Here is a 15,928-nt window from a genome sequence, read left to right on the forward strand (position 1 = left end):
AAATGGATAAGCAGTAGAGAAAATAGATACACTCCCAGGTTTTTGCACACTTACGTCAGATAATATAATCCTGTCATGTGAAAAACTCCAAGATTGAATTTAGAAATATCCTTTTTTCAAAACTGTAACCAAAATAAACAGACAGGTATGTTGATTATTTTAATGTTGCATGGATCAGTAGATCCCCCTTTTTCCTGCTTTAACAAAAAGTTTTCCATTAAAATAGGTCACACAGATGATTCAAATAGCCATAAAACACATGAAGCATACTGCGCTTCTGCTAATTTTATACACTGTGCAATACCAAAATGTTCTGCAGCTTTAATTGAACCTGTGAAGCAACATGATATTAACTGGACGTTAGTCGAATTATGTAAGTCCCTGCACTTTCACACACGTGTTTACGATGTGACAGATCAGGCAGCTGCTCAGGCTGAAGATGGGTGGGCTGCACTGATTCATCAAACCTCATTTCTGATGTCTCACCCTGTCTGCTGTGACAACGCTAACCACAGGGACCAGCCGGCCACAGGCTGTACAAGCCTACAAGGGATTGAGCAGTAGTCCATGTATCCTCAAGTGTGCTGTTTGCAAATGATGAACACATAAAAAAAAAAATTAGTCATTAGCCGTCTGTTATACTCGTCTAAAAAAATATTTTTGTTTGCTGCTGTGAACTTCACACCAGCTTGTTATCTTTTTTTTTTTTTTTACTTTACATTGATTTCAGATATGAACAATATCAACACAATGTCTGGAATTTTAATTATTTCCCACCATAATTGTTTTAATGTGCTCATCCTGAAGATAAACCAGAGGATGATATCAGAGACGCATTAAAGCATATTTCTGTCGGAAAAACAGGTCAGCGTGCTACGGCGTGTTTGTACTGAACACCCGTCTCTATACTTAAGAACCAACAGAGGTCGCCCATCAAATCTCGTCCCTGAGTCGAGCAGATTTGCTGGGTATAAAAAGTCAAGATGAGAATGTAAAAATCACATCGTCTGTGACATTCTGCACTCATTAGCTGATATGCTTTCAGCATGTTATCCACAAGCTCAGCATAATTCTCTACTCTGTGACTGCATGAATGCTTCCCCTGCTGCTGACTCAGTTGGCTTCTGTTTCCTTTCAAACTAATCGTCAAGTATCAGTTCTCAGATTTAAGGAGCAGCAAAAACACTTTCCTTAATTATGGCTTCACTTTTATGGAGGATGGAGGCTTCTGGCACGACTTCACCTATTACCAAGGTGCAAGGAGAGCTGCACCTTGCGGACCACTGTTATTTGTTTATACAGGAAAACGTGTTCAGTTGATAGCAGCTGTCAACACCTGAGCCGAGACTTGAGGCCTCGTCACGGTAGGAAAAGCAATAACATAAACAACAACTGGTTACCATGATGGTGAGGTGGCTCCTGGACTTTGGTTCACCAGTATGGACCATTGGGACCACGATGAAACAAATGACAGTGTCCTTATACATGAACATGTGTCCTGAGTGATCAAACACAAGAGAACATTTGCACTATAATGAGATCTTCACTGACTGTCACAGATTAGACCCCGCTTCCACTCTCCACATGCTAACAAATACGAACAGTTAATTCTTGGACAATGACAATATTTTTGTAGTTTTGCCTCTCGCCGCCATCATAACAGATTTTAAACTGAAACCAGTCAATATGTGATTGAAGTGCAGACCTTCAACTTTAATTTAAGGGATTTAACAAAATGGTTGCATTAACAGTTTGGGAATTAAAGCCGTTTTTATACACAGTCCCTCAGCTTCAGAAGCTCAAAAGTAACCGAAGAACATGATTTTAAATATGAGCGTTTTTGTTTGTTTGTTTGTTTGCTTTTTAAATAAAATAGCCCCTTAAGGGAGTAGCTGAAAGAAGGATGAAAATCTTTTGCGGTCAATGACCACCGGATATCACTAAATGCTGTTTTTCCTCCCTTGAGATGCTCTGCTAGGTCATTACTGCAGCTGCCTTCAGTTCCTGCTTGTTTGTGGGTCTTTCTGCCCCCCAAAAGTTTGTTTTCTTTTCAGTAAGTGAAAAGCATGCTCTATTGGGTTGAGATCAGGTGACTGACTTGACCATTGAAAAATATCCCATTTCTTTGCCTTGAGAAATTCTTGGGTTGCTTTTGCAGGTTGCTTTGGATCCGTATCAATTTGTGTGAAGTAGTTTGACCTGAATCAGCCCTGTACACTTCACATTTTATCCTGCTACTTCTATCTTGTATTTCATCACCAATAAACACCAGTGACCTGGTTCCACTGGCAGTCATACATGCCCACACCATTACCTCCACCATGTTTGACAGATGATGTCATATGCTTTAGATTATGAGCTGTGTCTGTCCTTCACCATACTACTTACCAGTTTTTGCTCTCTCTGATGGTTTTTTTCCTTCGGCCTAATGATTGACTCCATCACATGCATCAACTCATCAATCTCTTTAAAGCTCATATTGATAGTTCAAGTGAAAATCTACCAAATACAAATTAAACACATCTTTTATCTGCTTAATGTATCATGGAATAATCAGGGATCACTCCTCACATGTCCATGAAGTCTGTTGTCAAATTACTTTTGAGCTTTTGTAAACGGGGGACTAAAATCCACTGAACTAAAGCTGAAAGTCTGCACTTCAATCACATCATAATTATTTGATTTCAAACCCATTGTGGTAGTGTTTAGAGGCAAAGTTAACAAAAAAGTGTTATTGTCCAAAAATACTTATGGACCTAGCTGTATATGAGGGACCTGTAGCTCAGGAGGTACCTAAGCTACCTCAGCCTCAGGAGGTAGCACGGGATCTACCAATCAGAAGGTCAGTTGTGAGTTCCTTGCCCACTCCAACCTCCATCTTGAAGTATTTGTGGTCAAGATACTGAACCCCAAGTTACCTCTGATAGAGACAAAGGGCTTAGATACAGAAAAAGCCAACCAGTGGACAAGGCTTGACCTTCTGTGTAGAAACAGAATAGAAAGTGCAATTACTGTAAGCCAAACCAAAAACAAATCCTTTAAAATACACAGCAAACGTCAAGTACAACACATCAGTACATAAATGAAAAGGTCATCAGTTCACTGCCACCATCTCATGACCTTCTGCACAGTTTAGGCGCCAACATTTTTCTCAATAAGCAAAAAAAAGGGGGTTATTTTTCTTTCTGTATACAGAACGTAAATGCATGAAAGAGCCATGAGAGTCAAAGATATCAGTGTTATTGCTGACATTCTCCAGCCCTACTGACCCCTCGCTGTCCTTCCAGTTCCTGGCCTGACACCATTACAGTGTTTGCCTAACCTGCGTGATAGATAATTGCTGTGATGATAACCTAACTATTAATAGTGTGTGTGCGCGCTGGTGCATGCATGCCGATGTGATACCAGGCACAGTGCTATTGGTCGCACCCTGTGAAGGACACTCCTCTCTCCTTGGTTCGTACCCCCTTTGAAGTCTGAGCAGCTGTTGACTGGGGCTGAGGTCAAACAGTTGCTGCTAATAAAAACGACAGGTTTTTTCTTCATTTAGTTGCAAGCTGAACAAACTTTATTTTAATCATTCTATATCGTCCAAGGCAATGTTCCCTGCGCGCGTGCGCAATTGCGCACTGCTGGCACGGTCTCTGCGCACAGAAAATCTGCGTTGCGCACAGAAACGCAGAATTGAAATAAAATGAATACTTTAACAATTCTGTTTTGCAGTGTTAGCCAGTGAGTGACTGGCTGCTCCCGTACGGGATTAGAACGATGCCACCATCCCATATTTCAGCTAATAATGCGATTCACATTCGTATATACGCAGCTAATCAACGTCGTTGACAGGCTACGACAGCGTCTTTATGTGCACCGGTGTTTTAGCAAGCAAAGCGGCGTGGCTGATGTGGAGTGAAGCCACCTTAATGACAACGTGGACAAGCATCGGAGATGTGAGCAGGACAGACGGAACAATTGAAGGAAAAAGTGTGGACTTTATACCAGTTTTTAAATTGTGTTGATAGGTCACTAAAACCAGAGTTATGATAAAAACCTATACAATGTTGGGTTTTCTTCCTGAATACTGTCGTTGTTTATATTTACTGAAACGGTAAAAAACGGCGTTTTATAAGAAAAACGCTCGAAAGCACTCTCCTCCTGTGATTAAAGCCAAAACCAAAAAAACCCCACTCTTTCCTATTGGTGGAAAAATGTACCATGTCGACCAATCAAAAAAATGATATGGCAACATGGCATTTAGTTGTTTAGGAAGGGAGAGGGAGGGGGGGGTTAGGAGTGAATCTTGTGTAGTTAGTGTGTAGTCAACAGTTTTGTTGTGTGTGTCAGAACAATGAGGCGACTGCTGAATGTTACAGGTGTTACAGGAGTGATACATCTCCTGTTGTCAGGCCTGCAGGTATCAGGCTGTTGTTCTCCTTTATCTCATAGTGGACAGAAATTATTTTTTGGAGTGGCACAAATGATTTGTGTGGCATCAAATTTGATGCAGAACAGCTGATTGTTCTGTAAATAGTTTGAAATGTTTATTTAAAAAACGCCTTGGCTGCATTTTTAGGTAAACAGCTGCAAAAAACTTTGTTTGCATAACTCAGTTACTTTTTTGAAGAAGTAACTATATAATTAATTGCCCAGCATTGGTCATTATATACTGCATTTTGCAGACAGAGAGTTACAGGACTCTCTCCCAGACCACAGACTCATAATACAAGTCAGAGCTTTATAAAAAAAAAAAAGAAAAAAAGAAAGTTGTGTTTTCAAAATTGGAGTTTAAGTTATTTTTTACTTCCAATAGTGTTAACATGCTACACAGGTCATGAACAAGATTTTTTTTTTTTTTTAAATTCATTGTAAGTGGGATAAAGCAGTTAATTAAAAGTAGTCTAACATAAATGTAAACACTGTAATTTGATTATTTTAATAAACCATGTAACTTGGATGGATTCGATGGTGGCGTGACCAGGAAGTCTTTTATTTCCAAAATAGAGACCCCTCGTTTTTTCTTGCATGGAGTCAGACTTTCTAGTATTTTTTGCTTCAATAATTGGCATCTTACACCCGTTTTAAGTCTATTATCAATTAGAAAGTCCTACATTGCTTCATTCTTGAGTTATCACATTCACAATCTTGGGTGTCCATGTTGCCTGCCCGCCCAGCAGGCTGCTAACAATATCTCATCAGCACTTTATAGCTGACGGGTAAAAACATTTGAGGAAACTAAAATCGGCAACAACAGGTCTTTAGGAGTGACAATCCAGTTGTGATATTTTTGGTAGAAATCATTGTGAGCGTGTGGAGTAGGTATGGAGGCTCTGACATGGTTTAGAGCTGCCGTTCAGCCAGTGGTGCTGGGGTCTTGGGAATTATGAACACATGATAGTAAAGCAGAAAAGTATCATCAGGTTTTGATCCACCATACAAAACCATCTGGAAACTGTCTTATTGGCAAAACAATACAATACAACACCATCAGTCATGGATTGGCCTCCCCAGAGCATCTGAAGCAGTGTGGGATTCTCCTGATAGAGGCCAGAACAAAAGGCAGCCAACATCTAAAGAAGAGCTTTGATCATCCCTCAAGAAACATAGAAAAATTATCCTGAATGAAGACATGTCTTGATGCTCAACCAACCAGGTAAGAAATCTAAACAACGTTGACTCTGTTCATGGACGTAGCGTGCAGAAGTCACTTGGATGAGTGATGAAATGTTTCTCCCGCTGAAAACGCTATATCCTGATGAACACAATCAACTTTTTGTTAATTCAAGAAATTACAAGAAAGCTTGCCTAAGAGAGTTCAGGCTGTCTTGGAGAATAAAGATGGTCATACCAAATACTGACTTTAAAACCAGTTAGAATGATTTAAACTCTGTTTGACTTTTTTTCTGTATTTACACCTATTTGCCATATTTGTAGCAAAATATGAAGAAACGAGATGTGGATTTTACTTGATTTAAAACTGTTGGACTATTTTATTCATTATTTATTTTTAGTTTGATTTATTTGTGCACTGGAAAGATTCAAATTTTGCCTCCAGTTCACAACTTTTTTTGAGAACCTAAATAAAAACATGGTATTAATGTAATGAAACTCCAAACAATCATATAAAGCCCACTGAAGTGTATTTACATGGAAATTTTTTTAATTATGTTCAACCCTTTAACACTTACTGCTTCATATACGGTCATGAACCAGAAAAAGTTTTCCCAGGATCTTGTACTCTGAAAAACTCTGAAAAACTGTGCTGAATCACGGGGAATTTGCAGCCAAATGAGTGCACTTGATTAATAATCATAAACAAGTGTGACCACCACTATAAAAGCAGATTTGGAGTAATCAGCTGTTTGTTAAATGGTAAAATGGTAAATGGCCTGTATTTTATATAGCGCTTTACTAGTCCCTAAGGACCCCAAAGCGTTTTACATATCCAGTCATCCACCCATTCACGCACACATTCACACACTGGTGATGGCAAGCTACATTGTAGCCACAGCCACCCTGGGGCGCACTGACAGAGGCGAGGCTGCCGGACACTGGCGCCACCGGGCCCTCTGACCACCACCAGTAGGCAATGGGTGAAGTATCTTGCCCAAGGACACAACGACCGAGACTGTCCAAGCCGGGGCTCGAACCGGCAATCTTCCGATTACAAGGCGAACTCCCAACTCTTGAGCCACGATCGCCCCTCGTTTGTTAACAACAATCTTCCCAGGATTGGACAACCCAGCAAATTCAACCCAAGGTCAGAAAAAAATTAACAAAAACTCATCTACATCTCAGACTCTACAGACCTCAGTTAGCATGTTAAATGTTAAGGTACAATTAGAAATAGGGTGAATAAGCATAGTTTGCTGCACAGTTTAGGTTTGCAAAGTTCCATCTGAACAAACCACAACCAACGTTCTTTGGACAGATGACACCAAAGTAGAGATGTTAGGCAATAATGCACAGCACCAGCACCATGGAGGGAGAAATCCAAACGCAGCAAATCAGCACTGTGGAGGAGGGGCGATGATTTGGAACCTGGAATCTTGCAGTCATTGAGTTGACCATGAACTTCCTTGAACATCAAGTCGAGTCAAATGTGATGCCATCTGTTTGACAACTAAAGCTTGGCTGGAAGTGGGTCGTGGACAGTAGCAAATTTACAACAGAATGTCTGGAAAAGAATCAAGCTGTTGCAATGGTCCAGTCAAAGTCCAGATCTCAACCCGAAATGACATGCTGTGGCGGGACTTTAAGAGAGCTGCTGTAAACAAATGCCGCAAACTTCAGTGAAGTGTCACAACGTTGTAAAGACGAGTGGGCTGAAAGTCGTCCACAACGATGTGACACGTTGATAAAGTCATATCAAAAGCAATTAGTTCCTGCTGCCAAGGTGGTTCTACGATATTGAATTGTAGGGTGTACTTGGAGTGTTTTTCACAGCACTGTTCATGTAAAACATAATGTAATGGATCAGAATTAAATACACCTGATAACATTTATTTGAAAAAGAAGACGTGTAATTGTCGACATTAACAACTTCTACAAATAAATATAAACACGATAAAGTAGAGGAAGTTATCACTTTAAAGGAATCAATCAGAGGACCTAATCAAAGCTCGGCTGATCGATGTCCAGGGGAAGCGTGCACCGAGTCAGGTTAGACACGTAGAGAGCAGTGGCAATGGGAACGAGGCCGGCGGCCACCTTGAGAATAGTCAGCAGCCTCTCTGTAGCACTGGCCACTCCATCTGGAGTCTGTAGGGAAGGAAAGATTACACAGGATGGCTTTTTAGGAAACGCAAAGACACAAAAATTACATTTGATGTTTTATTGTCAACAACAGCGCAGAACCCTCTAAACTACAGCGATGCTGAGCTACACAACATGCACCCAAACAGCTTTCCCTTCTGAGTTCAATTTCAGGCTTTTCCCTCTGTGCAACTTCAGCTTTATGAATCAGTCAACAAAAAAGTTGCTTAGCCATACTGCTGAAGGAAAAAAAGAAAAAGAGACAAACAGCCAGAAGCTGTTTCACAAGCCTGAAAACGATGACTACAACAAGTACTGGATGTTTAATAAAGCCAAATAAATCCTTATGCAAAGATAACAAATCTGTAATTTTGTTCTGCATACATTTCAACAAGAAATGTGTTCAAGAAACACAACATGCAACAGTGTGCAAGGCAAAACTTTACTGAGAACATACAGTGGGGCAAAAAAGTATTTAGTCAGCCACCGATTGTGCAAGTTCCCCCACTTAAAATGATGACAGAGGTCAGTAATTTGCACCAGAGGTACACTTCAACTGTGAGAGACAGAATGTGAAAAAAAAATCCATGAATTCACATGGTAGGATTTGTAAAGAATTTATTCGTAAATTAGGGTGGAAAATAAGTATTTGGTCACCTCAAACAAGGAAAATCTCTGGCTCTCACAGACCTGTAACGTCTTCTGTAAGAAGCTTTTCTGTCCCCCACTCGTTACCTGTATGAATGACACCTGTTTGAACTCATCATCTGTATAAAAGACACCTGTCCACAGCCTCAAACAGTCAGACTCCAAACTCCGCCATGGCCAAGACCAAAGAGCTTTCGAAGGACACCAGGAAAAGTATTGTAGACCTGCACCAGACTGGGAAGAGTGAATCTACAATAGGCAAGCAGCTTGGTGTGAAAAAATCAACTGTGGGAGCAATCATCAGAAAATGGAAGACATACAAGACCACTGATAATCTCCCTCGATCTGGGGCTCCACGCAAGATCTCATCCCGTGGGGTCAAAATGATCATGAGAACGGTGAGCAAAGATCCCAGAACCACACGGGGGGACCTGGTGAATGACCTGCAGAGAGCTGGGACCAAAGTAACAAAGGTCACCATCAGTAACACACTACAACGGCAGGGAATCAAATCCCGCAGTGCCAGACGTGTTCCGCTGCTGAAGCCAGTGCATGTCCAGGCCCGTCTGAAGTTTGCCAGAGAGCACATGGATGATACAGCAGAGGATTGGGAGAATGTCATGTGGTCAGATGAAACCAAAGTAGAACTTTTTGGTATAAACTCAACTCGTGGTGTTTGGAGGAAGAAGAATACTGAGTTGCATCCCAAGAACACCATACCTACTGTGAAGCATGGGGGTGGAAACATCATGCTATGGGGCTGTTTTTCTGCCAAGGGGACAGGACGACTGATCCGTGTTAAGGACAGAATGAATGGGGCCATGTATCGTGAGATTTTGAGCCAAAACCTCCTTCCATCAGTGAGAACTTTGAAGATGAAACGAGGCTGGGTCTTCCAACATGACAATGATCCACAACACACCGCCCGGGCAACAAAGGAGTGGCTCCGTAAGAAGCATTTGAAAGTCCTGGAGTGGCCTAGCCAGTCTCCAGACCTCAACCCCATAGAAAATCTGTGGCGGGAGTTGAAAGTCCGTGTTGCTCGGCGACAGCCCCAAAACATCACTGCTCTCGAGAAGATCTGCATGGAGGAATGGGCCAAAATACCAGCTACTGTGTGTGCAAACCTGGTAAAGACCTATAGTAAACATTTGACCTCTGTTATTGGCAACAAAGGTTATGTTACAAAGTATTGAGTTGTATTTTTGTTATTGACCAAATACTTATTTTCCACCCTAATTTACGAATAAATTCTTTACAAATCCTACCATGTGGATTCATGGATTTTTTTTCACATTCTGTCTCTCACAGTTGAAGTGTACCTCTGGTGCAAATTACTGACCTCTGTCATCATTTTAGGTGGGGGAACTTGCACAATCGGTGGCTGACTAAATACTTTTTTGCCCCACTGTATACTGACATACATTCAGATTAAAATGTGTGAAGGGCTAGATTTGGATTTCACATATGACTTAAAACATCTTCAGTGTTTGTGACCCAGACTGCTACAAACCTGATTCTCCGCAAACAACAGGGGACAGTGGAGCGACGCAGCCAGCTTCCTGACAGCATCCAGGCGCTCAGCGGGGGCGGAAGCGTTCCGAGCTACAAGAAAGAGAAGCATAAAAGGTCAGCTGGTCAGACACAAAAAAGCCTGAAAGTACAACAATATGTGTTGTGGGTGGTGTTCAACGGTGAAGTAAAATGTAAACAGTGGTAGACAATTTCTCCTTGATTTAATCTCAGCTTATTTTTTTCCCTTCTTCCTGTGAATCAAGGGACTGGGGAAAAAACAAAACATAAAACAAAACAAGACAAAAAGAAAAACACATAAAAGGATTTTAACCGTTGCCCTACCATTCGTAACCATGAAGCAAACTTTTCCAAGGAAATATCCCGGGTCCAAATATTTCAGGGACGCTTCTGCTGACTGCAAACTACAACAAAATAAAACAAAACAGAATGAAGCACTGCTACATCATATCATCTTTGAACTTGTTTTTAACTTAAAATATAAAATATTTTGGACAACGTATGTCAGAGGCATCGGGATCTCGTTTCTGCATGATGACATCAAGTTTCTCCTTCATGAAACCTCAAAATCTGAGGTTTAGTGCTCACAGTTTGGGTGAAGGTGACGCTTCAAGTAAGGCGGAGTTTTAAGTACTGGAGATCTTGTATTGAAGAGGACTGAGTGGAACCAGAACGAGCTGTTGATAGTCAGAGTGAATCATTGTGATCATCAACACCATGGTGATCAGGTAAACCACCTGGGCACCTCCTAGATGAGGCGTTTTGGGCAAGTCCTGCTGGAAGGAGGCCCCAGGGCAGTCCCAGAACACACTAGAAAAATAAAGTCTCTGGGCTGGTTTGGGGCAATTTGTGTGGTTTAAAAATGACATCTCACTCTGGTAACAATTAAGTAAGAACAACACAAAAACAAAGCTGTTATATGAAGCAGAACCTGTGTATTCAGGTGGCCAGTACAACAAATTGCATCTGGACATGTATGTATTTTTTCATCTTGGTGACTAGGAACAAGTCCAGGTTCCTTTTCAATAGACACTCACTGAAATCAGACAAAAGGAGGGTACCCCTGGATCAGGCCTCCGCGGACTGTGGAGTTTGCACCGACTTCTTCCCACAGTCCTGGCTTAGGTAAGTGTGAGTGTGAATGGCTCTTTGTCTCTCTGTGTTTGCCCTATAACACACCGGTGAGGGTGTACCCCATGACAGCTGGGATTGGCTCCAGCACCCTCGCAACCATGAAATGGATAAGCTGAAAATCGACGGATGGATTTGAAAGTTACCTGAGCTCTGAAGTTAGGTTGATGATGAACACAACCAAGTCTATTCTGGGACGGCTCTCATCATTCTCCATGGGCAAAGGAAGGCTCTTAGCTAGTCTCCTGTTAAGTACAAAGAGCGATGACAATCATGGGACTCTTACCCACCTCAGGTGGTCTTCACACATCAAAGTCATTGCATAACTGAGTAATTTGCTGCAGCTGCAGAATAACAGTGCAGCATCACGTACGAGTTCCCCAGTCAGAATTTCACAATTATTTAATCATAAAGTCAACATTACATTACCAGCTGGAAACCTGTTATGACGTTGCAGTCTGAGTAGTACAAAAGTCCTTTTCCCAAGTACATAACTACTTGTTTGTTGTTGATTATGAAAAATATTTTGTTACTAAATAAACGTTTACAGTCATACTGTTTAAACATAAATGCGACTGATGGTAGAAAACAAATCTTGTTTCGTTGTGAGGATGGCAGACTCGGTTTCCATTTGTGTGCTGCAGCCACTTTCCCCTGACAGATAGCAGACTTCAGCAGTTTGCAGGATGAAGCGAGCTTTACTCACACGTTCACAGTGACACTGGTCTCCTCCACCAGAACATCTGCTAAACTCTGCTGAAATTGCTCCTCACTCTCCACCAGCTGCAGGAAACAAAAACTACCAGTCAGCACAAAACCTGATGATCCCACTTTACACCATCACACAGGCTAAAAAAAAATCTCTTAAACCTGTCAGAAGAAACATTTCGCAGTCACAGTTCAAAGATGTTGCCACTTTCTTTTTTTTTTACAGCGGCTTTTGCTCATATAGAGATTTATGATGATAAAATCATAAATTACAATGCAATAAAACATTCTGAAAAATATTAATTTATACAGACTGTGATCTAATTTGACTGTGGTTACAGTGAGAGGCTATGGAAAATAAAAGGACCACCCTCTGCACCACCTACTGGCCAGACATTAGCAATTTTTCCAACATCTGTTTTCAGCTGCTGCAAGGACAAATACTTAAAGCCCGTTAAGAATAATCATCTGACCTCCTGAAGCAGCCCTGAACCCTAAAATGGAAGCAAACGCTCTATTTTGGAAAATATGAATGGATTCTTTGCATTTTGTTAGAGTTGTGGCAAGGGGTATGTGCAAAGCCCCACAAAATATTTTAATGTATTTAAAGACACATAACAGTGGAGTGATGGGTTGGTTAAAGTGGTTAAAGAAAATGAATTTAATGAATTTAACAATTTTCAGTATAAAAATATTTCATCTCCTGTGTCGTGCCATTTTTAATAGCACGTGTGCTGCTGCAACAGCCTGAAAATCATACTCAATGTTTCTGCAATATTCTCCTCTGTATTTATTGGGAATGTGGTGTATCAAATCGTCTGTTATAATACAAATTTTCATATGATATAAAAAAATCTCACTGATATAGTGATGTCATGGGTTTATCCTCCCTAATTTGGACAACAAGATGTATGCCTCTAGTGAAGGCCTAGTGAAAGATACTACAAAATAAAAGCACAATGATTTGCCAAATATGCACAAAAACTATTCTAGCTGAAGATGGAAGCTACAACATTGTTTCTTCAGGCACAAACACACCATTGAGGACAACCGGGATATGTAGGTGCGCAAGGAGGAGATACTAACAGCTGGTGAAGTGTGACCACTTTTAAACAAGGGCATCGCTGGAGCACTGCACTCCATATGACACAAAGAGCACGTGTTGGATGGAAATTAGCGGTAAAGTACAGGTTTATGCAACTGCATAAAATGCAATATTCCAGAGAGAATATATTTTTATTTATGTGACAGTGTTGTAAGGGTTATTTTAGTTTAACTGTTGTTGGAATGTTTTGTTTGCTTAAAATTTCCGGGGAAAACACTACCTAGGCTACTTTTGAGCTTACATTTGACTTCTGCTGTGTGTCACTATTACTCTATGTTGCTGCTGGCAATGGATTCACACCTTGAACCAGGTAGTCTGCCAGGTGGATGTAAGATACCCTTCATATTTGTTTGCGCTAACAAATCTTTTGCCTGCAGTAAAAAAAAAAATATTGTTCAGTACTTTTTTCAATATTGTAACAATATCGTTATTATAAATTTCCTTGAAATATTGCGATAGAATTTTGAGGTTATATATCACCTGCCCCTAGTATTTACTTAAGAGAAAATATTCTGAAGGTTCCCCCTGAAACAAATAACAACAAAAAAATCCTGCCTCTAGTTCTTCTGCTGCTCACTTCAGGGGTCACCACAGCAGATCATCGCCCTCATCTCACACTATCCTTAGCATCCTCCCTGTCACACCAACCCTGTGCACATCCACAATCCTTCTTTTCCTTAAGTCCTTCTCACGCCTTTCCTTCCTTCTTGCTGTCTCTAAACACGCCTTTCCTTTTCCTTTGTCTTACAGTAGCACGATTTCCACCAGCACCACAGGCAGTCGCTGTCATCCCGGTATGGAAAGATCATTCTTGATGACCCGCATGTTTGTTTGGGTTGGCAAGATTTTGCACGCTTCCTGACACAACCCTCCCCTTTTATCTGGGCTTGGGATCCCACCCTCCTTCGGACTGAATTGGAAACGCCTCTGGTTGTGGGTGTTATAGAGCTATTATAGAATAAAAGTATTATAAAAACGTTGAGATAGTGTTTGTTAGGTAGATCTACAGAAAAGCCAAGATTTATCCACACAACACCGACGACGCCAAACAGCTGCTAGACTGTGTAAAAACCTCTTCCTGATACAGTCATATTTGTCTTTAAGTGATTTTGCTAGTCCAAGCTGACGACCATATATCTGGGATATTTACGACCAGATATCTCCCAATAAAAAACACATCCAGTCAGCCGTTAGCTCGTCCTGAAAACAGCTACAGTCACAGCACACAGCTCGATATTTGCCTTTTCTTTTTAAAAATTTATTTCTTAAAGTGAACAACTCACCAAGATGTTCGCTGTGTTCAGACCAGGGAGTTTACTAAAAGGCTTCAACAACGACATCCTCGCTAAACTTGATAAAGTTTTGTAAACAAACCCGGGGCGAACATTTCTTTCTCTCGCGCTTCTTTTCCAAACATGCGTCTGGCGTCATGACGTATACCAATCTTCATTGGCTGTTTTCTTCTGCCACCTACAGGCCGCCGGGAGTCATGCACCTTTGGCAAGCGTGGACCTACCTCACATTCAGATTAGATCGGTTACTATACAACTGGTTACTATTCATACATTCATCCCATATAAACGGGAACTTGACAGTATATATACGTATATACATTATATAGGTATTTACAACAAAGAGAATATACAGCATGCTTTGATTCAGCAACAGTATATGAATGTTTTAGTGAAGACGATACCTTGTTTTTTGCATTTTATGTAGTTCTCACTCTGATTTTAATTTCCTCATAACTTGATGTACCCGGGACGCAACGTCATGACAGAAAGAGAAACGTGTACCTTCCATACCTGTAATGTGTACATTTTTAAATATATATCTACATAGTTATTCATATTTTGATATCTTACTTTAAACCCTTCAGTCTAAGTACAACCTGCGGAAAAGATCATCAAAACTGTAAAGCTCAGAGTTTTCCAACGTCTTCCTGCTATCTTTGCCACCACCAAAAGCAGCTCCTGTTACCTGAAAATTTTGGCTTCACTTTTGCATGAGGAAGTGGAGCTAGGGCATCCATCTTTACAAACAGCACCAGGCAAATGTTTAGACATGGTGAGTGTGAAGTTGTATGGATTCATACTCAGTGTTACATGAATCCATAGGCATGATTATGTTTTGTCCTCTAATAACCATTACCGCATAATCACTGGCAACTTTATTAGGTAAATCTTGCTAGCACCAGGCTGGACCCTCTTTTGCCCACAGAACTGCCTTAATTCATCAAGGCCTAGATTCAACAAAGTGCCAGAAAGATTCCTCAGATTTTGATTCATATTAACAGAAAATCATCACAAAGTTGTTGCAAATTTGCCAGATGGTGACTGTGGAGGCCATTTGAAATATCCATCAGAAGCCGGGTACACTGTGGTCATAAAATAATCTGTGTAATTGAGCAGCAATACTCAGTATGTGGTGTTTAAACAACGTTCAGATGGTCAGGTGTGCCAAGAAAATCTCCCCATTACAACACCCAAGTCTCAGCATCCTGAACCTTTCATATGGTCAAGACTAGATCAATGCTTTCATGTTTTAAGCCCAATTCCAACCCTACCACCCACATCTCACAGCAGAAAATGAGAATCATTAGAGAAGTCAACATTTTTACAATCTTATGGTTTCTCCTGCAAATTGCAGCCAGTTTCCTGTTATTAGCTGACAGGAGTGGGGTGGGGTGTGGTCTTTTGCTGCCACAGCCAATCTGCTTCAAGGTTCAACGTACTGCAAATTCAGAGATGAGCTCCTCCATAACTTGGTTGTTACAAGTTATTTGAGTTACTGGCGCCTTCCTATCAGCCGTTCTCCTCTCACATCTAGTATCAAGACAACATTTCCAACCAGAGAACATCAACTTACTGGATATTTTCTCTTTTTCAGACCATTCTCTGTAAACCCTAGATGGCAGTCTAAATCATCAGTGAAATATTTTGAAATATACAGAACAGCCCATCTGACAACAACAACCATCCCCAATGTACTTAAACCACCGCCCATTTTGATGGTCAGCTTGAACCTGTCTTTATGTCTAAATGGACCCAGTTG

The 15,928-nt window shown here is 40.9% G+C and overlaps 1 protein-coding gene across 1 annotated transcript; it reads right to left on the minus strand.

Moving 5' to 3' along the window:
• Positions 1-6,135: 6,135 nt before the first annotated feature.
• Positions 6,136-14,303, minus strand: cenpm (centromere protein M). The gene is made up of 6 exons (XM_085278674.1): positions 14,158-14,303; positions 11,768-11,844; positions 11,208-11,306; positions 10,255-10,334; positions 9,911-10,002; positions 6,136-7,755 (listed from the first exon to the last, which is right to left on the minus strand). Exons 1-6 carry the CDS (start codon positions 14,212-14,214, stop codon positions 7,606-7,608), a joined length of 555 nt encoding a protein of 184 aa, XP_085134800.1. The 5' UTR covers positions 14,215-14,303; the 3' UTR covers positions 6,136-7,605.
• Between the last annotated feature and the right edge of the window lie 1,625 nt (positions 14,304-15,928).

This window comes from Mchenga conophoros, linkage group LG6 (genome assembly GCF_057382185.1).
Source record: "Mchenga conophoros isolate Kocher_MC1m ecotype Shallow Benthic linkage group LG6, M_conophoros_male_GT1.1, whole genome shotgun sequence".
NCBI lineage: Eukaryota > Metazoa > Chordata > Actinopteri > Cichliformes > Cichlidae > Mchenga > Mchenga conophoros.